Here is a 21,682-nt window from a genome sequence, read left to right on the forward strand (position 1 = left end):
CCAGCCGTGAAACACACACGGAAACTGTGGACCAATGTTTTCTACTGCGGCACAGTAACTCTTCTTGTGTGTTAGTAGTATTATAATAAACGATAAAGTCATTCATACCACACAACACGTCATGTTTCTTATTAAAACTTTAATTTGCACATTTACTCAGATGACATGTGAAGCTTTTTTCTTTGATAATTAATAAATATATAAAAAGTTAAGTAGGTAAACAAAAAACACAGAAATGGTGAACCACTCTGACACCTGGCACTTAAAGCTTGATTCGTGTATGAGGTATTTTCCCTTTATTGGAATTTTTAGTCATTGCAAAAACAAGCATTAAACAATGTAATCTTCAATACATCACACCAGCACCCCAGACCTTCAACAACAATAAATATCGGACAGACCGACACTGTCTAATCATTTTAGCATGTTATATATTCACAGAACATCTATCTTCTGTCCACCTACAGATTTCCCTTCAATCTATCCATAAATATTGATAGAGGACAGATCAATAAACACAAAGGACATTCATAGCAATGTGAGATCACAACACACGTATATCATGATAATCATATGGAAAGTCTATATTTACTCAGAAATCTGCGAATCTGATTTTTAGTTAAAACAGTTTTGTCAAAACATTTTTGGCACATCAAGTAATGAAGCAGTTGTAATGGTCAAATTCATTTTCTAACGATTAACTAAAAAACCGCTTGCCTTATCTTGATCCTTCATATCTTGCAAATTTTTAACAATGTCTTCCAGATACAATATTTTCACATTTTTCTATTCTAAAAAGCTTACTTATTTTACGTATTTTTCCTTGCTTACACTTCTCATAATTACATAAAAGATCTCTAATGTTGTGTTTATGCACCGTGTTTCAGCAAAGCATCTCTCACTCCCAATCAGTCAATCCCCTCGCTGTATGTACGTACACTCACTCGCTCACACACAAACATACACACAGAGGCTTCTGTTGCGCTGTGGCTGCTGGCCGGTGAGAGCCAATCCACACTGCCCGACTCACACAAACATGTGTTTATCAACCAACCGAACCTGACCCGAGCTGCAAACCACCAACTGTTTTTACCAGTAGTGTTCATTAAACACTGGTGGGCTCAGTGAGCTGTGGCTGGGAAGCAACATGCTGCAGTTTTGTTGTGAAACATGTGCTTATTACGAACTTTGGACTACCAATAAGAAAAACAAAAGGGGTAAGCTATGTTCTACTATCGCTCTGGAGCTTGTTTTCTGCTTCTTTGTTGAGGCAATAATATTGTTTTAATATGTGCAGGGTATTTCTAGTCGGATAGCACCATCTTTGTTGTGTTGTTGTGTCATCATGCTGGCCTTTTGTTGACATTAGCGGAAGAGAGGCAAGGCACTAAGGGGCATGCAGAAACATCACTTCGGGTGGATTTTCACAGCCCGGGTCCTTCACATAGAAATCAGTCCACAGGCTGTAACAGACAACCGAGAAAGTCAGGGAAGGTCTCATTTTTTACATTACATTACTACCTGTTCACTCATTGGCAATAAAAAACAATCAATGCATGTAAATTGCTTCACAATTCTACATATAGAACCTTTAACTGTACTGGTATTTGTTGTTTTCATATAATATTGTTATACAGATGGGTGACAAATGAAAGGAAAAACCAATATAAAGTGTCTTAATAAGGTGTTGGGCCTCCATGTGCCACATAACAGCTTCAATGTGCACTGGTATTGATTCTACAGTCTCTGAACTCTACTAGAGGGAGGGAACACCATTCTTCAAAAAGATATTCCCTCAATTGTTCAATTGGGTTGAGATCTGGTGACTGTGAAGGTCATAGCATATGATTCACATCATTTTCATACCCATCAAAGCATTCAGTGACCCCTCGTGCCCTATGAATGGGGGTGTTGTCATCCTGGAAGAGACCACTCCCATCAGAATAGAAATGTTTCATCATAGGATAAAGGTGATCACTCAGAACAACTTTGTACTGATTTGTAGTGACCTTTCCCTCTAAGGGGACAAGTGGAACCAAACCATGCAAGCAAAGTGCCCCCCGCAGCATAACAGATCCACCAGATTCCCTCATTATAGGGGTCAAGCACTCAGACCTGTACCAGTTTTTTCTTTAATTTGTCACCCGTCTGTATATTTATATTATTATACTATTACCAACAGGGGCGTGTTACAAACTCGTCTCTTGGAGTAAAAGACTAAACTGTCATAGTCTCCTGATCCATGGCGCCCTTTCTGTCTTCCACACCGTTGTCTTTGGATGCTGGCTTCGAATTTCTGTGGAACAGAGACAAATTGTGCCTTTTGCAGATAAGCTATATGTCAAAACAGAATAACTGTAGCCAAGAACAGCTAAAGATGTGCTAAAATTCTACATGTGTTAAACATGTTAAACATATCCAGTTTATAACAGCAGAAATTAAATGAGCTATAGTGTAACTATAGTTGTCCCATTGACAATGAATGGAAATGGACCCACATAATGTTTCAGTCTCCTTGCTACAACTTGAGCTTTTTCAGAAGAATAATATTGTCTAAATGTATAAAATATAGAAATACAAATTAATCTTCTGTGCTTCACCACTGCAACACCAAAGGTCAAATATCTTTGTTCTGCACTTTCCAGACTTAGAAAACTGTTGTCCATCACTTTCCTATATCAGAGCAATTATATTAGGTGAGTATGTGTGTGTATGTGCTCCCTTTTTTACAGTGTTTCTTTCAAGATCACAACAAATATTAATCAGCTCATTACAGCATTTAATATTGGCTATAATATGCATCGTGTGACACATCATTCAAATCTTTGGTGTCACTTTGTCATCACAGTGGTAGTACATGGTTCAAACTGGGTCTTTGTGGTCTTTTAGGTCTTTATTATCCACAAGAAAATTATGACCAACTGTGCATGAGTAAAAAAATGTATGCTTTTCCTTTAAGTTAATATGATTCTAAAACACACTTGAAAAGGAGTTAATTTCATTAATCATAAAATATCAAGTATCTTGTCTTGAATCTTGTTTCTATTGAGGAAGTTGAAAATAGGGTAGGGATATTGCATTAATAATGCAGCTATATACATAGCATTTGAATGAAAGGAAGGATAACACATTCCATCACAATATGTTAATTGGTAGATTGATAGAAATGTGTATAAATGCAGGAAATAGCATTCTTCTTTTGGTTAAAGAACCTCTCACTCCATTGTGACCCATACTGATTCCTCTCACTAATATCTTTATCACTTTCTCTCATGCAATCTAATTTAAGTGCTGTGATGTGTGTTTATATAAATACAGGAAAATAGGAAAATCCGTAGCTGTACTTGTGTGTTTCATACCTGCATCCTTCAAACTTCCTCTCTCTATACGCGGTGCCCTTCTTCATTATGTAGAGAAGGACCATGTCACAGACGAAAGCTCCCTGTTAAATCAAGTTTGATCCAGTGATGTAACTGTGACAACGTACAAAACATCCTGTGCAGCTCTCTAAAACTAAATTATGAATGGTACTTACAGCACCCATCAAAGCCAGTCCTGAACCTACATTGATGGCTGTTGGGATGATGCTGAACTTCCCGGCCTACAAACAACAGCAGAAATGCAAGATAATTTCTTTTAAAACACAAAAATCATCACATACATATTGAATTATAAGGTTATGTCTGTCTTTTATTCATTAAACATGTCTCTGAATGTGATGTCATGTTGATTGTTTGTGACTGAACCTAGACTTGTATATAACAGTCTTGCAACATGACATAACAAGACAAGAAGAGTACAAGGCATCTTTTTATCTCAACGTTGCATATAAACCAGGATCCGACAAACCTTTGTCAGTTTGTTTTCACTAAAATCCTAAAACATCATATTGTTTTGACAGAAAATTTCATCTCTTTCATCCAACACCCTGAAAAACAGATTTTCCATACCTTCCCATGCACCATGATGTTAAATCGGATACCATAGACTTTGAATAGAGATCGATAGCTCACACCAGCAGCATTTTTAAAATACCGAGTGTGTCTGTTGAAAAATAAAGGGACGATATGAAGCCGTGAGAGTACAACTAATTGTAAAAGTATTATATGACAATACAGATTTATTTTCTCTTCCGTCAAATCAAATGTTAATAAAGATAACTACATTGTTGAAGAGAAAGTAAATGTCTGTACAACATAGGCAGTATGTAACTGAGGTGCACCTGAAGTTGAATCCCATTGCGATGCTCTCGTTGGAGACATTGACGTCCAGGCGAGTAAAGTGGTACTGTGGATGGCAGCTGGAGTAGCCTTTATCAAGGTCACAATCCCACTGTATCATTATGCCAATGGAGCCACCCTGGAAAACATAAAACGAATGTGATCATCTGTGGCATCTATAGTATGTAAATAATCGTTCAAAACAGGATTCTTGTGGTGCTTTCTCAGGATTTTCTACAGTTTTGTCTCAATACTCCCTCATCATGATTCTGAACATAAAGGATAACCTAAATTATAGAAAAATAAAATCCATAAACCTGAGAAATTATCTATATATTGCAAAATGTATTTTGCTGTATGCTTCATCATTCATTCTGGGGTAACTGTGAGCAAGTTACAAAAAAAGTCAAATTAACAAACTGTCTTTTCTGTGTACTCTGGTAAAATCTACCAGGACTGATTTCTGTGTAAAGTTCAGCTCTTGACATACTGTCATAGTTAAAGGTTTAAAGTTACACAGCATATAAAGTAACTCTTGACTATATCTAGTCGTTGAAAAGAGCACTAACAAACGTGGCCATGTCCTGGAAGTTGTGTCCTGCTCGTCTGGTGATGTCTCCCAGGCGAAAGATGGGGCAGTAAGGGTTGAGCTTTTCATCGTATCGGCATTTCTTCAAATAGGATTCCTTAGATGTTTCCAGAACGTTGGACCTCAGAGTTAAGAAAAGCACAGCAGTACAGAGTGTGCACACTGTTTCCTGTTTTCATCACTGTTTCCTGATCAGTTTTATTAACACATTAAAAAATGAACACAGTTTTATGAACACATTAAAAGAAGACTTACTTTACAAATTTGAATTTAGGAAATTGTATGAAATTCTTGATGTAGACGGTGAAGTTTTCAGCGCTCGTCAGCAGAGGCCCTCTGTAAAAAAAAACAAGGATTTGACACACATTATGTACCTTGAAAAAAAACAGAAAATGTGTCACCACTACATTTACACCATTTTGTTCTTGTTATCTAACCTTATAGCCAGAAATGAATAAACCAAAAGACCTTCTGGTACACTTCTTGAGGAACTCAATGCAAAATGACTTCAAGTTTAAAGAGGTGGTTTCTGTTTTTTTCTGTTTCTGTTTTTGGATATGTGCAAATATCCAAACACCAGCCTTTTCACAAGGGTGGTTGAATGAAATGAAAAATGATGATCGATGATCCTATTTTCATTGGAGTATGCATGGCTGCATGTAAATGGGAATATTAGTGGAATTTTCATTTTCATTAGCCATGTAAACAGCTTAGTATGAATATTGTCCTTTTTGGAATAAGGGCAAAAAACGCAATATTTTGTTCATGTAAATATAGTTATTCTTGTATATTATTGACATGTTTTATGTTTGTCTTGGTGTTTGACTTCTTGTGTGAGGTTAACAAGTCTAGTCATGCTAGCTAACTGCTAGTGCTTTGTGCTAACTGCTTATTTAAACATGCTAACATACTCATAGAACAATGACAACATTAACATGTGATAGAAAAATCTGTAGCCTACATTGTGTACCATGCAAGGATATATATATATATATATTGGACTGCAGGGCCCGAGGGTAACAGCAGGACAAAGTCATATAGATATCATGTGGAAGGGAGAGCTCTGTAAAGCTTTGTCTAGGTCTGGTAGGAATCTGTAAACAGCTAAAGGTGCCTCCCAAGGCTATCAATATATATACCAGTGAATTTCCTTTCCTCTTCAGAATTCTCCACAGAGACTCTGCAGACTCTCCGTGTCTGTAACATGTGTGTTGTTTGAATTAAAGAGACACTTAACTTCAACCAACCTCAGTCTATTGATAATTTATCTATCACATGCATGCTAACATTTGCTTGCATTAAATACAGCACAGCCTGCAACTGAGCTGAGACGAATTAAAATGGTGACCTGATGATATTTACTAATTCATGTTAAAAAAAAAAAAAAAGAAAGAAAAAAACGACACCTAACTAAAGACTGTTTTCTGCCACTATGCAATTTTAACACATTTCCAACAGAGTTCTGCCTTTTAAAATCAAGAAATCTTGAATATTCTCAACTCATAAAAACTATTCTCAACCAATAAAAGAGTATGTAATCCTTCAACTGAAATTAAAATACGTAGTAAATCAACAAAACTGGAAATGCAAAGTTGTCTCATGACCTCACCTGGATGTGTGTGCATGCTTGCAGGTAATCAAATCCATTAGAATCATGGATGTATAATAAGAGCTGGATGGGGCACTGCCACTCAGTCTTGCAGCCAATTTTTCCCAGTGGTCACTCGCAGTATTGCAGTGAAAAATCCCCTTGCAGATTACAAAGCATTTTCCCCATAGACCACCATTGTAAAAGAGATGTCTGTAAAACTGCTGACAGGACACCTTGAAATACAAACAAGGTCAATTATGACTCTTTCTATTATGAATTTTTGATCTATGGAGGTTTTATATTTGTAAAACTTTCCTTGAACAGAGAAAAGCAATTTAAAAATCTCAATCATCACAATATAAAGTCTGTTGGCTGAGCGAGAGAAACACCACTACACATATTCAGTGGGCTGCACAACACAGAAGCAAACCCAGAGGCTAGAAACCTTTTTTGGTGTATGCGCCAGCCAAGCAATTGTTATTGGACTGAATGGGCACCATTTCCGTCCGGTATCCAGCTCTTATAATACATCCATGATTATTATAGAGAAAGAGTAATTAATTTCATCAATCATTTTTTTCATGCCTGCAAGAGTTTTCATAGCTGCATTGCTTACTGTGGTTTGAAGCGTCTTTCAATGGGACACCAGCCGAAGATTTCACAGGTACCATTCGAGTTTTCATCCTCTCTTAAGCATCGGCCACTCTCGACTCCTTAAGAAAAACAGTGGAACAAAACCTGCCTTATGAGTCATGCAGCTCATCACACGTGAAGTGGCATTACATGTGAATTTGAATAAATTCTGAAAAAATTCTCCAATTATTTTCAAATTTCATTTCAGTGACATTTGGCCCATAGCCTTGAACAGACAGAAACTAAGGTAACTCAAGGAAAGTATTTCTGACAATATTCCTTGTCTTTCTTTTTACCATGTGTGTTATTCTATTTTGTATCATACATGTTGCACTCATTTTAATTTATTTGGATAAGACTGTGACACCAAGACATAATTTAACCTTCCTGAATTTAGATGCAAATCATTTTTTGAATGGCACTAAGTCAATCAACTTATGGGCAATTTGAAATCTGTGATTTCCTACCATGACCAGCCACCACCATCTTTCCATCTTCACAGTCATTGTCATTTTGACAGTGTCCATCCAGCACTTTGGGGCTCTGGGAGCAAACACCATATAAAAAGACAAATGTTCAAGAAGCACTTTAACCATAACTAACCATTTTTCTCATTTTTTTAGCATAGAACTTGATTCAGGAATTAAATGCATTGTGATCTCAAGACCCCTGTTACAGGAGTCACACTGTGAGATGCAAAAACCTCATTTGCTGTGGATGACATCATGAAATTCAATTCGACTTAGTTTCTCATAGTTTCTACTTAGTAAGTAAACATTATGAGATACTTCAGAGCTCCAATATGTCTGTGCCCTTTTCATAACACATGAGAAACTTGAAAACTGTTTTAGCGACGCTTGACTGCAGCTGGCTGGAACATGACAGTTAAGGCTCCCACTGAACAGTGCAAGCTGTTAGAAGCAGGGGCACTGCCACTGATGAGATCCAAAATGTTTACAAGAACAGTGTTTTATGCCTTTGTAGTACTTGTGCAGTACAGCTTTGCTATTCTTCTTGGCTGCAGGCAGGAAGGCAAGAACCGAGAGTGGTTAAGTTTACATACCAGGAACCCTCTGTACTTTTGCAGCCGAGGGAAGTGATGAATAGAAGCAACACACTCACAGAAAGAAGAAGGGGGTATCAGTGTTTGTTAAAAGTTAAAAGTCTTCTGTTATGACGAAGTGCTAGGAAGATAATGCAGATTGCTGGTCCTCTGACTGTAATGGCTGTACCACCATGGGAGCCATTTGTTGTTTAACTGGAAAAGTCGGGAGGGACTACTGATCAGCCACAGTCAATCTTACTCTGTTTCTCTACTCATCATGGATTTCTAAATTATAGTGACTTTATGGGGTTGCTGCAATGTGTAAATGTCTGTAGGCTTCCTTTACTCAAAACAAATGCTGCATCCCAATAACATGATACATACTAACTGTATACAGTATACTAATTTTTATAGTATACAGCTAAATTATATGTGCACCATCTCACAGCAATAAAACTGCAACTTTAGAATGTCACTGCCAATTCAACTTTAATTTAAACTTTAATTAGATAAAAGTGTTTATGATGGGGTTTTTTTTTTTTTTTTTACAGATATTCAACATGTTCATTTTTTGTTGTCTGAAATCTTTCTGAAACTGTAACCACCATTTGTAATTTATTATGAAAAATAATAATCTATTAATAAAGTAATAATTAATGTACTTTTTCTTCATTTTTTGCTATAAGCAGCTGTGAGTATTGTACCACTTTCATTTCTTTTGTACATCAACAACACATTCAAGAATCAAGTGTTGTTTAGTTTGCATACTGACTATTTTAGGTGTACTTAGTTTTTCACTTTTCCAGTGTAGACACACTGAATACTCAAACTCTGCTAAGAGTTAGTGTTTGGTATGGAAGTGGGACACAACCATCCCACTGATAGATGTCATTGATTGATTTTTGTTAAATTTACATAAAATATGAGTCTTCTCCAATATGGCATTTTAATATTGGCTCAAGCAACCATTTGTGGAGACAGATAACAGAGACATAATCATATGAGGTTATTTCAGTATAGATGTTTTCAGTTTACTTTACACTTAAGTACAACACAGGTCATTACCAGTTCTTCCCTAACCTCAGTCATACATGGCCTACTGTATCTCTGAAACATAGCTGGCTGGAATAGTTTCCAGATGATTAGATGTCAGACAGTGGAGAGTAAATAAAGCAACTTTAAAATAAACAGTTAGTCTCGGACAGCTTGAAACTGCGAGCTGAGGGGGGTTTTGTAGAAAGTACACAGTGACTAAACAGTACATCATGTCCTCCAGCTATAGCTGAAAACTCACAGGTTTCCTTGTGTCCAACAAAACAAAATATGCATCCTGATAATGATCATAACAACTTTGTTTTGGTAGACAGAGGCAATGGTGGCGCTTTAACGTGAAGAATGACTGAAAACAGCAGCATGAGAGGAAACGTTGATGTTGTTAGGCATACTGAAAGTTGAAAACACAACCTCATATTTACCCTGAGGAGCAAGCAAAGTACATCCCCTAAACAATTCTCCAAACCTTTCACCTGTGAAATTATGGATCTGATGGCCAGAGCTAAGTCTGTCCTGACTATTAAAATTATATATACATATATATATATATATATATATATATATATGTATATATTAAAAAAGGCTTATGGAGCTTTGATGTAGCTGTGCAAAGAAAAATATCTTTGGTCATTCACTTAGATTGTCCCCTCAAAATCTATGTTGGCCAAAAATACAGCCTAAAGATAAAATGAACAGGGGATTTAACACTAATATTGTCTGATGTTTATCTATCAGAGGTTCATCTGTAGAACCTTTCTTGGATTGTTAAAATGGATTTAGATGTTTTTGAAATGAATAGAAAATGATATGCACACTAACACACTCACTACTACTCTTTTTCAAATATCAAAATAATGACTAGCAAATTGGACGTAAAATATTATTCATCAGCCAGAACAAAAAGATGAGGATTCACTGAAATATGACCAACACTACAATACATGCTCACTACAAAAACATTAAGTTCTCTCTCAGCTGTCACTGAAAGTGTGTGTGAGTTTTCTGCAGTTTTCAGGGCGTTCAGTTTTCTCATGGAAATACTGGCACAGTAGTCAAACATACAGTCAATAGTTTACACTTCAATCAAGTCTCACCTCAGCACAGTATCCAAGCTTCTGGTTTGGCGTCTCTAAGAAATTGGTTACAACAAAGAAGACAGCTTCACCCTAAATGTAGAGAAAACATTGTAAATTGGTCTTTATATTCACAACCATGTCATTTTGACACCTGAACTGCCTCCCTCTCTCACTCCTATCCATCGGACATCATCTGACCCTGCTGCTGCCTGCAGACCCATGCCCTTGGTTATACTACCAGCACCCCCATTTACTAGATCATATATGTTGCTTGGTTGCCTGCCTGTATCCTGTGACCAGTTTTATGCTGATTTAAAACTAACTATGTTTGAACTGCTTGACTTGCTTCCTTGTTCAAGATCTTTGCCTGTCCTAACTGCCAGTAAGTAAGCCTATTGATTGATCTTTTAGTTTGACATTTTGGGAAATAATCCTACCAGCACCTTTAAAGCTCACTAATTAACACATTATATCTCGGTTGTTTCATCCATACAAAAGCTGAAATGTAAAAACAAGTTAAAGGATAGGTTCACAATTTTTCAAGCCTTTCTTAAGACAACAGTCAGATGTCCATAGTATTCTTTGCTGTAATCATTCCTCCTGTTCATACTGGCTGTTAAAACATCCCCTTCAAATGTGTTTTCACTGTAAGTGATGGGGCACAAAATCCGCTGTGTGTCAACACTGTCATTTTGTACAAAAATGCATTTAAAAGTTGATCTGAAGCTTATATGAGGCTTCAGCAGTCTGAGTTAGTCATATCAAATGGATATCTGCCACATTTACAGTCTTTTTAGCATCAAATTCCCTCTTTGTGTTTTCTTGCACAGTGTTTCCCTGTTGAGCTGCGGTGGAAGTATAATATCAAAAAGAGAGACTTTGGCACTAAAAAGAACACTGAAAGATATCTACTTGACTAATTTGGACAACGGTGACGATCATCACTTACATTGTAAGTGCATTATGAAGGGAAAACCTGTTTCAATGTTCATTTGGGCACCTGTTGAGGAAAACTCCAGGAACTAATATGCCAACATCGCCTGACTTCAGGAGAAATTCAGAAACTGCTGAAATATAAACTGGGCATTGGCTGGGGTCATGTGGAAGGAACTGGTGATGCAGCCTGGCCACAAGACCAGGATATTCCATGCAAGTGAAAGTGAACAATTCAAGGGACAGAGCGTGGAGAGGAGACCGAGGAGGAGGGACTGGCTATCGACAAGTGGGGGGGGGGGGGACAGGAAGGAGCCTGGCAGACGGTTAGAAAACACACACACACATACACTCCATGATACAGAAATGCTAATGGTTTCAAAAATTATTCCACCAGCAGAATTAGCAGTAACCAAATTGTTAGTGGCAAGAAGAGATATTTTGCTAAACATGTAACCAGTGGGATAAACCACATACAAATTCAAGATTTACACTGCACTGTATGTCAAACACACACCAGGACCAGATGAAAGATTTGAGAAATAGTGGTTTCGAGAAGGAAAAGAGTCAGGTTTGCTAACTGGTGCCCATCTGTTTTGGGGAAATGGATTTTGTGCATTGCCTGTGCAGAGAACTGATGAGGTCAAAAGGTGTCTGAAATCCTCTGTTGATCCACATGTGTCTCTAACAAAACCACAAACAAAAAGTGTAAGGATGTTGCACCATAGGTGACATGCTGCAATGACATTTATGATTGGATGAATAAGGGAGGAGTATTTTACTCACCCGTGACAAACATACACAATAAATCATTTGGTTGTACATTTGTGGGATTACATGCAGTGCATCTACCCTCACAAAGAGGCCAAAATTATGTCAGCACACCAATAACATAATTGGCTATCTCTTATCTAAGGCTGGCAGATGTTTCAACTGAACTATGGACCCAACACAAATATGATGTGGGTTTGATGAAGAATGCAGCACCTTTAATTGTCACACCTAAAATCTGATTACAGACCATGCAAAACCCAGTATCCACTTAAACTAGAGGCTATAGAAGGAATAACACCAATTTTAATGCATTACTAGAAAAGGGAGTAATTGTGCCATGTCCTGATTCACCTGTGTGCACATCTATCTTTCCTGTCAAAAAGGCGCAACAGGAAGGCCAACGTAAGGCTTTGAGGTTTGTCCAAGATTAAAAGTGGTAGATGAGCCTAGCAAATGCATTTTTCAGCATTGCAATTCATCCTGATTCACAGTTTTGGTTTGTATTCACATTCAAAGACAAGACATACCCTTTCACACGTACAGTATGTGTCAGGAACATGTTGAATCACCTGCTGTCTATTCAGCAGCATTACATGAAAATCTGAAAGGATTTTATCCTCTGTGTGGTAGCAAACTGGTCCAGTATGTAGATGATCTGCTTTTGTGTTCCAAGAGCAAACAGGCCTGTTAGGCTGACACAGTGGCACCGCTACAATATCTAGATGCACAAAGCCACAAAGCCAGCCTCTCTAAACTGCAGTGGGTAAAAGAGGAAATAACCTTGCCAGGTCGCATCATTTCCCATGACGGTTAGAAATTGTCAGATGACAGAGTCCAAGTCATCTTGAAAATTCCAAAACCAATTACCAAAAAGCAAATGATGGAATTTTTGGGCATGATGGGCTACTGTAGGCAGTGGTTCCCTGACTCCACCCATATTGCATAGCCTCTGCAGAGCATGGCACATGACCATGGACTGAGACCTACAAACACACTGACCTGGACTGAGGAAGGACAGGACAGTTTTATGAAACTCAAACAAGCATTGACTGTAGCCCCTACACTGGACCTCCCTGACCCTCATCAAAGATTGTATGTAAAAAAAAAAGAAAAAGTTTTTATGTCTTCTGTGTTGCTGCAAAAGCATGGGCATAAACTCAGACCTGTTGCTTACTTCTCCTCCAGATTGGATGCAGCTGCATCACTAGCCCTATTAGCCTCAAGCAGAAAACTAACCATTTGACCCCTGCCAGAATGATGGATCACAATAATGTGTTGAACCTTCCAAATGTTACAATAACTCGTTGCACTATTCTTAACCCTGCTACACTTCTCCCAACAGAGGGAGATGGTGAATCATATAGGCTAAAAGGTCACCATTTATACAGACAGCAAATATACTTTCAGGGTTTCACATGATTTTGGGACATTGTACAGAGTTGATGAGTGCAGAACATCAACTGGCAAACAAATAGTGCATGCATCACTAGTTTCTAACCTGCTAGAATCTATTTTAGGCTGTATTCAGACCAAATTAGGCGGTGCAGCAAAAACACCAGTCCTCCCATTCATTTCAATGGGGTTAGTGTATTCAGGCTGCGGCACCACAGTGTCATGCTGCAGTAGCTAATGACAGTCGTGATCAGACTGATCAGAGCTAAAACCTTCCATGAGGGAATACAAAGACGGACAGGACATTTCCTTTCATTTGATAACAGTAAATAAAAGTAAAGTTAGGCTTTGCTGTCGGCTTTCCAACTCCTTTTAAAAAAGATGAGAGAAAGAGAGAGAGTGAGCTGAGAGCACCAGTGAGCGAGAGAGAGAGATAGAGAGAGAGAGAGAGCAGCTGTGGTCAAGTAAGATAGAGAGTGAATGAAGAAAGGGAGCAGAGTTAGCGAGAAAGCCAGTGAATCAGATCAATGAAAGATTATTTTCTTATTATTTCACATCAGTTACACTCTAGAGCACAAACATGCCCATACCCTCACACACCTCCGCTCAACCCTGCGGCGGTGCACCGCAACGTTTTATTTTTGTCTGAATATGACTTTATTCCTACAGGAAGTGACTGTGTGCAAGGGTGAGGCATACACCTAAGTATAAGATTCAGTGTCAAGAGGAAATGTAAGTGCAGATGCAGCAGTAAAAGCAGCTGCACAAGCTCCAATCCAAACTGCAATGCAAATGTCTAACATTTCTTTTCCTATAATCCTTTCTGTCTCCTTAGCTGAACTGGTTAAAGCCCAGCAGAATGCTATTACACAAGAGTGAAAACTGTGCCAAAATGTTCGTTTTCTTATCTTATCAAAAACAAACTGGCTGAAGTGTGTGATGAAATAGGGCTCAATTGGGTAAAAGCCGTCCCCTGAATGCTAATGAGCATGAGGTGACATTTGATATAATTATGGGAGACCCATGAACACAGGGATGTCTTCTCCTGGGCAATTACACGCCCCAAGGAGAGAGGGGTTTGATGATTCTATTGCATTACTGCATTAACCTCTCCAACTCTCTAAAGTCTATCCATACTCAGGTGAAAGCAGCACTGCCAACTCCTCTACAAGGTCTCCTTCTCAGTCTGAGACTAGGTGGTTGTTAAGGACTGCAAACGGTGGAACTGGCGAAAACAACATGGGACAGGCCCATTCCAGGTTCTACTGGTAACCAACTCTGCTGTAAAGATTGCAGAAAGAGCCACCTGGATCCATGCCAGCCATTGCAGAAAGGCCGCAGGTGACCCCAGCAAGTGGGCGGGACAGCAACCTCAACCCCCTACGGATGAGCAGGGCAGTAAAGGCTCAGACTAGTCTATCCTGATTTCATCGATGCAGTGGCACCTCAACTCATCCTGCTAAGCTGAGAATGTGATTTGCACTGTCACACTCAAACCCAACTGATAAAGATTTATGGATAAGGCATCACTTCCTAGGTGGCTAGAAATAGAAACTGAGTGCATTGACCATGGACTTGCTCAGCAAGAAAGATCACAGCTTGCTCAAGAACTGATCACTATAAATTACAGAGGAGTTTTCTCTTTGCAACACGCCAAACTTTCCACCAAGAACATCAGTATGAGCTAAATACTGGACTTGTTCTTTTGAAACACAGATTTATCTACAGCGGACAAGGATACATGGAAACACATGTGAACTCATCATCTGACAACCCACAAAACCCATATAAAAAACTCTCAGGTTGGGTAGACAGAACCATCCACATAACTGAACATAACCCTCCTATTGTGTGAGGGTCAAATTTGACCCATTTTCAAGTTTAGATGTGTGAAACATGCTTTTAATTTTTTTCTGATCAAAACAAGGCTTCAATACATCCTCTACAATGGTCTATTGAATACAATAAAACACATTTTGATCATTATCTTTTTTTAATGCCAATGAAGAAACATTTTTTTAAAAATTACTTCTGATGCGTTATGGGTCAAATTTGACTCAGTAATTATGGATTGTTTATGCAGAGAAATTAATAGTAAATGTTGCCAAACCATCATGAATAACAACAATTACAACAAAACAAAAATAATAAACTAATATTGTATAATAACATCAAAATTATGTTTCATGCCAAGAAAGTGTATTGTCTTGAATTCAACTGTAGAGAAGCACGCAGCAAATATTATCCCACGCAACCCCCACCACCCCCTCTCTTTCACTTACTGATTGTAATCGTGATTTGGTACAAAAGCAGCATCCAGGAAAGGCCTAGTCCTTTAGGAGCAAAGATGCACCAGTTTGCCAGTTTTCCAACAAATGTGTGAGAAAACTATTGAAATGTTTAAAAACAATGATCGTCAAACAAAGATAGGAAGGGATTTGGATATTTCAACCTCTACAGAGCACAACATAATTAAAAGATTCAAGGAATCTGGGGGAATTTCAGTGCATAAAGGGCAAGGGTGCAAGCCTAAGATGAATAACCATGATCTCCGAACCCTCAGACAGCACTGGATCAAGAACCATCATTCATCTATAAGCAATATAACCTCATGGGATCAGGATTACTTTGGCAAACCTTTGTCAAGCACTACAATACGTAGTTACATGCACAAATGCCAATTAAAACTTTACTGTGCCAAAAGGAAGCCATACATTAACAATACACTTTCTTTCATGCCAAGAAACTGTATTGTCTTGAATTCAACTGTAGAGAAGCACGCAGCAAATATTATCCCACGCAACCCCCACCACCCCCTCTCTTTCACTTACACCCCACGCACACGCACACACACACACACACACACACACACACACACACACACACACACACACACACATCTCCTGTATAGCAGCGTATAGGCTGTGGCTTTCTTGCTCTTTATTTCTCACATCTCACCACACACCTGCATTACTTGTGATTGAATTGTGTGATTTCAAATTGAATCAAAAGGGGGACTGTGGAGGAAAAAAAAGATATTAGAAGTGTACTATTGGACAAATTACACACTACTAATTACAAACCCAACTCGGAAAAAGTTGGGACGGTATGAAAAATGTAAGTAAAAAAAGACAGCAGTGATTTCTAAATTTACTTTGACTTGTATTTCATTGCAGACAGTATGAACACAAGATATTTCATGTTTTGTCTGGTCAACTTCATTTCATTTGTAAATATACATTCAGGCCTGCAACACATTTAAAAAAAAAGTTGGGACGGGGGCAATTTAGGGCTAGTAATGAGGTAAAATAATTAAATAATGATGTGATTTGAAACAGGTGATGTCAACAGGTGATTGTAATCGTGATTTGGTACAAAAGCAGCATTCAGGAAAGGCCTAGTCCTTTAGGAGCAAAGATGCACCAGTTTGCCAGTTTTCCAACAAATGTGTGAGAAAACTATTGATATGTTTAAAAACAATGTTCGTCAAACAAAGATAGGAAGGGATTTGGATATTTCAGCCTCTACAGAGCATAACATAATTAAAAGATTCAAGGAATCTGGGGGAATTTCAGTGCATAAAGGGCAAGGGTGCAAGCCTAAGTTGAATAACCATGATCTCCGAACCCTCAGACAGCACTGGATCAAAAAACCATCATTCATCTATAAGCAATATAACCTCATGGAATCAGGATTACTTTGTCAAGCACTACAATATGTAGTTACATGCACAAATGCCAATTAAAACTTTACTGTGCCAAAAGGAAGCCATATATTAACTGTGTCCAGAAGCACCATCGATTTCTCGGGGCTTGGAGGCATCTGGGATGGACTATTACACAGCGGAAACATGTATTGTGGTCAAACAAATCAATATTTCAGGTCTTTTTTGGAGGAAATGGACGCTGTGTGCTCCGGACCAAAGAACTGTCATCTAAACTGTTACCAGCAACAAGTCCAAAAGCCAGGGTCTGTCATGGTATGGAGTTGTGTCAGTGCCCTTGGCAAAGGTAACTTACACTTCTGTAATGGCACTATTAATGCCAAAAAGTACATAGAGATTTTGGAGCAACATATGCTGCCTTCAAGACAACATCTTTTCCAGGGATGCCCATGCATATTTCAACAAAACAATGCAAAACCACATTCTACACACATTACAAAGGCATGGCTGCGGAAGAAGATGGTTACGGGTGCTGGACTGGCCTGCCTGCAGTCTCAACATCTTTTATGTGTTGTGAAAAGGAATGGCAACATAAAAATGTGGTAAATGCTTCACTGTCGCAACTTCTTTTGAAATATTTTGCAAGAAGTGTGAGATAAAACATCAAATAACATGCTGTTGTATTGTGTTCAATGTTATATAGGTCAAAATGTACAAATCATTGTTTTCAGTCTTAATTTTAATTTAACATACCATCCCTACTTTTTCTGATTTGGGGTTGTAAATGCAAGAACTGAAAGTTGTATAGGATGGGCATTACACCATATATGGAATTGTTATTGATTACCTTACAGGAAATAGGTGCTTGACAGAGACGTATGACTGCAGACAAGGTGCTTGTGTTAACGGTTGTGTTGGGTGGAAGCTGAAAGTATAAAATGTTTGTGTGAAATGTTCAAGGTGCTCCACTCTTCCTGCAGAAGTCAAGGAGCCTGTATGGATATGCTTTATAGAGTTATTAAAGGCAGTTGGAAAACACTACTGTGTGTCTGGTATTTAGTTGCCGATCTCATCTGACTAGACAATATTTCAGATATTTCTTATATAGGATCTTCTGATGGCCAGTATGAACAGGAGGAATGATTATGGCAAGAAAAGGCAGACTTGAAAATTGTGAACCTGTCCTTTAAGGTTTTATGGGTGGTTAGAGAGCGTTATTGATCTTCTCATCTAACTCTTGGCAAGAAAGCAACAAAACACAATTCCCAAAATGTTGAACGATTCCTTTAACGCATCTACTCATGTCTGAGTGTCTGTATTTGGTTAACAAAACAAAGAAAATAAGTTTTTTTTTAATGTCCTCATGTACCCATTCTTATGTGCATGTCTTTGACTCAGTCTTAATTACTTAAAATAACATTACTTGCTAAAAATAAAATGACTGAAATGAAATGACTGTCAGTCTAAATCAAACCACTTATTCCACTAGGCTATATGAGAAAACATTTGACATGAGTATGTACCAGTAGGTGCTGCAATGAGGATGTTTTTACCTGCGGTGGGATGACATAATCCTCCGGCCCCCACACCAGCAGACCAGACTCAGTGGTGTTTGTCATTGAGGTTCCCTTCAGTTTAGTAATGACAGAACTCTGGATGGCCTCATCTGTCTCCTGGTAGCCTTTCTTGCTTACAAAAACCCACCTGTGGGTGAAAGCAGCTCTCAAAATAATCAGCGTGAACCTTAACAACACCAACCAGCATGTTAAAAAAAGAAACAGCTTAAAGATGTGTTCAAAGCATCTACTGTAGTGTGCCATTTTTAATAAATCCTCTCTTTTTGGGGGGTTTAGGAAAAGACATGAATTACCAAAGACAGCTGAAATGTTTCGTAAAACACTTTTTTTTTTTTTTTTTTAAGTATTATGGTATTGTTTGGTGTGCTACTAAAATGTAACTAAACTGAGCCAGTGGGTAAAGTGAGCCACCCCCTTTATCTAGGTAACCAAAAACAAAAATAATCATGTGACCACAAATTAAGAAAGTATAGTTCACATTACTCAGTCCATCTTGGACTCAAGCACATGGAGAGAGGGGTCAGCAAAACAGAGCAAAAAAAAAGATTTTTGTCATGCCAAGTGAATTCATCATGTTACTAAAGTTATCAGTCTTGTATCTTAATTAAAAAAGATAAGTTTTGGACATCGTTACATGTTAATTTAGGTCAGTGTAAACAAAACAAAACAAGGTCATAAACTCAGCATAAATGTGGATCTGAGCCACTGTGTGAAACAGTTTTGTCAAAATGGAGGCTGTGGGGTAAATCGTGCCAGTGATGTTGGGGCAAGTTGAGTCAATGGCTCAATTTACCCCCGAAAATTATTTTCTGATATTCTAGTGACTAGAGACACTGTTCATGTTTGATTCCTGTTACAAGTGTTACAATGTTGATGAATAAATACCTAAGTGTTGTCTACTGTTAAGTTTAAGCCACACGCAAACATGCTGTACATACAGACAGGTGACAAATGAAAGGAAAAGCCGACATAAAGTGTCTTAGTAAGGTGTTGGGCTACCAGAACAGCTTCAGTTCACTTCACCTTGGCATTGATTCTGCAGTCTCTGAACTCTTCTGGAGGGATGAACACCATTCTTAAAAAAGATATTCCTTCATCTGGTGTTTTGATGATGGTGGTGGAGAGCGCTGTCTAACGGGTCGGTCCAAAATCTCCCATAAGTGTAAAATTGGGTTGAAATCTGGTGACTGCGAAGGCCATAACATATGATTCATATCATTTTCATACCTATCAAACTGTGACCCCTCGTGTCCTGTGAACTGTGGCACTGTCATCCTGGAAGAGGCCACTCCCATCAGGATAGAAATGTTTCATCAGAGGATAAAGGTGATCACTCACAACAAGTTTGTATTGATTTGCAGTGATCCTTCCCTCTAAGGGAACAAGTGGACCCAAATCATGCCAGCAAAATGCCCCCCAAAGCATAAGAGAGTCACCAGATCCCCTCACTGTAGGGATGAAGCATTCAGACCTTGACCAGTTTTTCCTTTAATTCGTCACCTGTCTGTATACACAAAAGCACATTTACACACACACTCTTTCTGTAGCGGACACAAAAAGATCACAATTTAATCTTTACTGAAAATGTTGAGGTAACATGTTGAACAACAGGACACAAACATATAATTTTAATTGAAACTATGAGTTTTTGCCTTTGTTAAATTGATGGCATTAATAAAGTTCAAAATTATCTCAAAATTGTAGGATTTTGTGTCATTTTTATATCAGTATTTAATGGTAGCACTATTGACCCCATTCCCATGCTCATTTTACCCCTACCTTGGTGTAAGTTGTGCCATAGTACTAACTTTTTTTGATGGGTCATTGTTCGAAAACCATAATAATTAGATAACTTGTTTTAATTTCCATGGGTACACAACAACCTGAAGTATATATAGTAACTATTATTTGAAACAAATACACTTTTATTTTGCAGTAAAATCATTAAATGTAAAAAGTGGCTCATATTACCCTGTTCTCCCCTATTATAAAAACGCTACACTATAAAACTTGATTTCTTGAGTGTTATCTTTCATTTTATTTTTCACACTTATATGTCCTGTATATAAGCCTGTTTCTTTTTGCCTTTTATTACTAAGCTCTGTGTGACTTCTGCTCTAGAAATGTGCTGTATAAATAACACATACTTTCTCACTTACTAGATTAGGCCAACATAGCCTTTTTATCTGGGCTCTGCTGCAGGCCACAGGTGTACACTGAAGATTAGAGAAAAAAATCCTGTGACAGTTGTTAGTGTAAAAAAAAGAAAAAGATTATAGCATCAAAGGTGCTGAATTAAGCTATTTTGAATGTAAATTATAAGTTCATAGCAGTTAGTAGGCTACTGCCTGGTCCTGTCCCTTTATATTCACTTAAGGTGTAGTATATTACTACAGTAATAATTTATGTAATTTGTTTATGTGAGTTGCTGAATTTAAGTTTATTTGCTTTTTTGTTCATGTTTTTAACAAAAATAGCCTACAGTATGATGATCAACATACACTCCAAACAAACAAACTCTAGGCTATACTAATAGACTTTTATGATCATTTGCAAATGGTTAAGTCATTTAGATCAACATATGGAATGAGGTTATAATACTCAGTAATTCGCTTACCCAATTAAGTAACCGATGATAGATAACTGAATAAGTCTGTACAAAACTCCAACTCTCTTATTTTTGGCGACAATGTATTTTTCCGTTTTGTAGTCGAATAAAGAGCAGAAAAGTCCTTTCATGACGTTCCCGGCCATCATGCATCTACAGACAGGTCCACACGGCGGAGAGCTTCAGTGCAGCAGCTCAGGGAAAACGCCGAATGGATTCCAACATCGCCCTCTTTTTCACCCCACCACCAGCATCAAGTTAGCATCAGTAACAAGCGCAAGATCCGGAAATACCTTTCAAAATAATACAATGCTCGGCCTACTTAAAAATAAAATCAGAGGGACATCCGGTATTGTCTTTGTAGATCTGGGAGGATTGACGACATTTAGTGTTTGTTAGTGTTTTATTTGGGATGTCATGTACCTATAGGTCCACACCTTAAACTCAGATTTAAGGTGTGCACAGAGAAACTTTTCTCCTTCAACAAATGAAAACTCAATCTCTGCACACACATCAATCTGCACAGT

At 38.0% G+C, this 21,682-nt stretch overlaps 1 protein-coding gene across 4 annotated transcripts; it reads right to left on the reverse strand.

Annotated features, from left to right (window-relative positions):
- Positions 1-119: 119 nt before the first annotated feature.
- LOC122984560 (P2X purinoceptor 5-like) lies at positions 120-21,397 on the reverse strand. 4 transcript variants are annotated; one of them, XM_044355086.1, is made up of 14 exons: positions 21,165-21,248; positions 20,707-20,763; positions 18,524-18,674; positions 10,226-10,297; positions 7,501-7,576; positions 7,017-7,113; positions 5,065-5,145; positions 4,790-4,931; positions 4,223-4,359; positions 3,951-4,044; positions 3,536-3,601; positions 3,360-3,442; positions 2,224-2,296; positions 120-1,463 (listed from the first exon to the last, which is right to left on the reverse strand). In XM_044355086.1, the coding sequence occupies exons 3-14, from the start codon at positions 18,587-18,589 to the stop codon at positions 1,452-1,454; spliced, it is 999 nt and encodes a 332-aa protein (XP_044211021.1). In that variant the 5' UTR covers positions 18,590-18,674; positions 20,707-20,763; positions 21,165-21,248; the 3' UTR covers positions 120-1,451. The 4 variants fall into 4 exon arrangements, with proteins under 4 accessions (XP_044211021.1, XP_044211018.1, XP_044211020.1 ...); XM_044355083.1 differs by lacking the exon at positions 20,707-20,763 and having other exon boundaries at positions 21,165-21,397; XM_044355085.1 differs by lacking the exon at positions 20,707-20,763 and having other exon boundaries at positions 2,181-2,296; positions 21,165-21,397.
- Positions 21,398-21,682: the final 285 nt, after the last annotated feature.

This window comes from Thunnus albacares, chromosome 6 (assembly GCF_914725855.1).
Source record: "Thunnus albacares chromosome 6, fThuAlb1.1, whole genome shotgun sequence".
NCBI lineage: Eukaryota > Metazoa > Chordata > Actinopteri > Scombriformes > Scombridae > Thunnus > Thunnus albacares.

What these genes read in the sequence shown, in the direction of transcription:
- LOC122984560 (XM_044355083.1), bottom strand. Translation starts at nt 21,304, where the DNA reads ATGATGGCCGGGAACGTCATGAAAGGACTTTTCTGCTCTTTATTCGAC. An exon ending in GAAAGACGCTTCAAACCACA is followed by an intron (nt 5,146 to 7,016) that starts GTAAGCAATGCA and finishes TTTTTTTTACAG; the next exon opens with AGGGCCTCTGCTGACGAGCG. An exon ending in GCAATGGGATTCAACTTCAG is followed by an intron (nt 4,045 to 4,222) that starts GTGCACCTCAGT and finishes ATTTTTCAACAG; the next exon opens with ACACACTCGGTATTTTAAAA.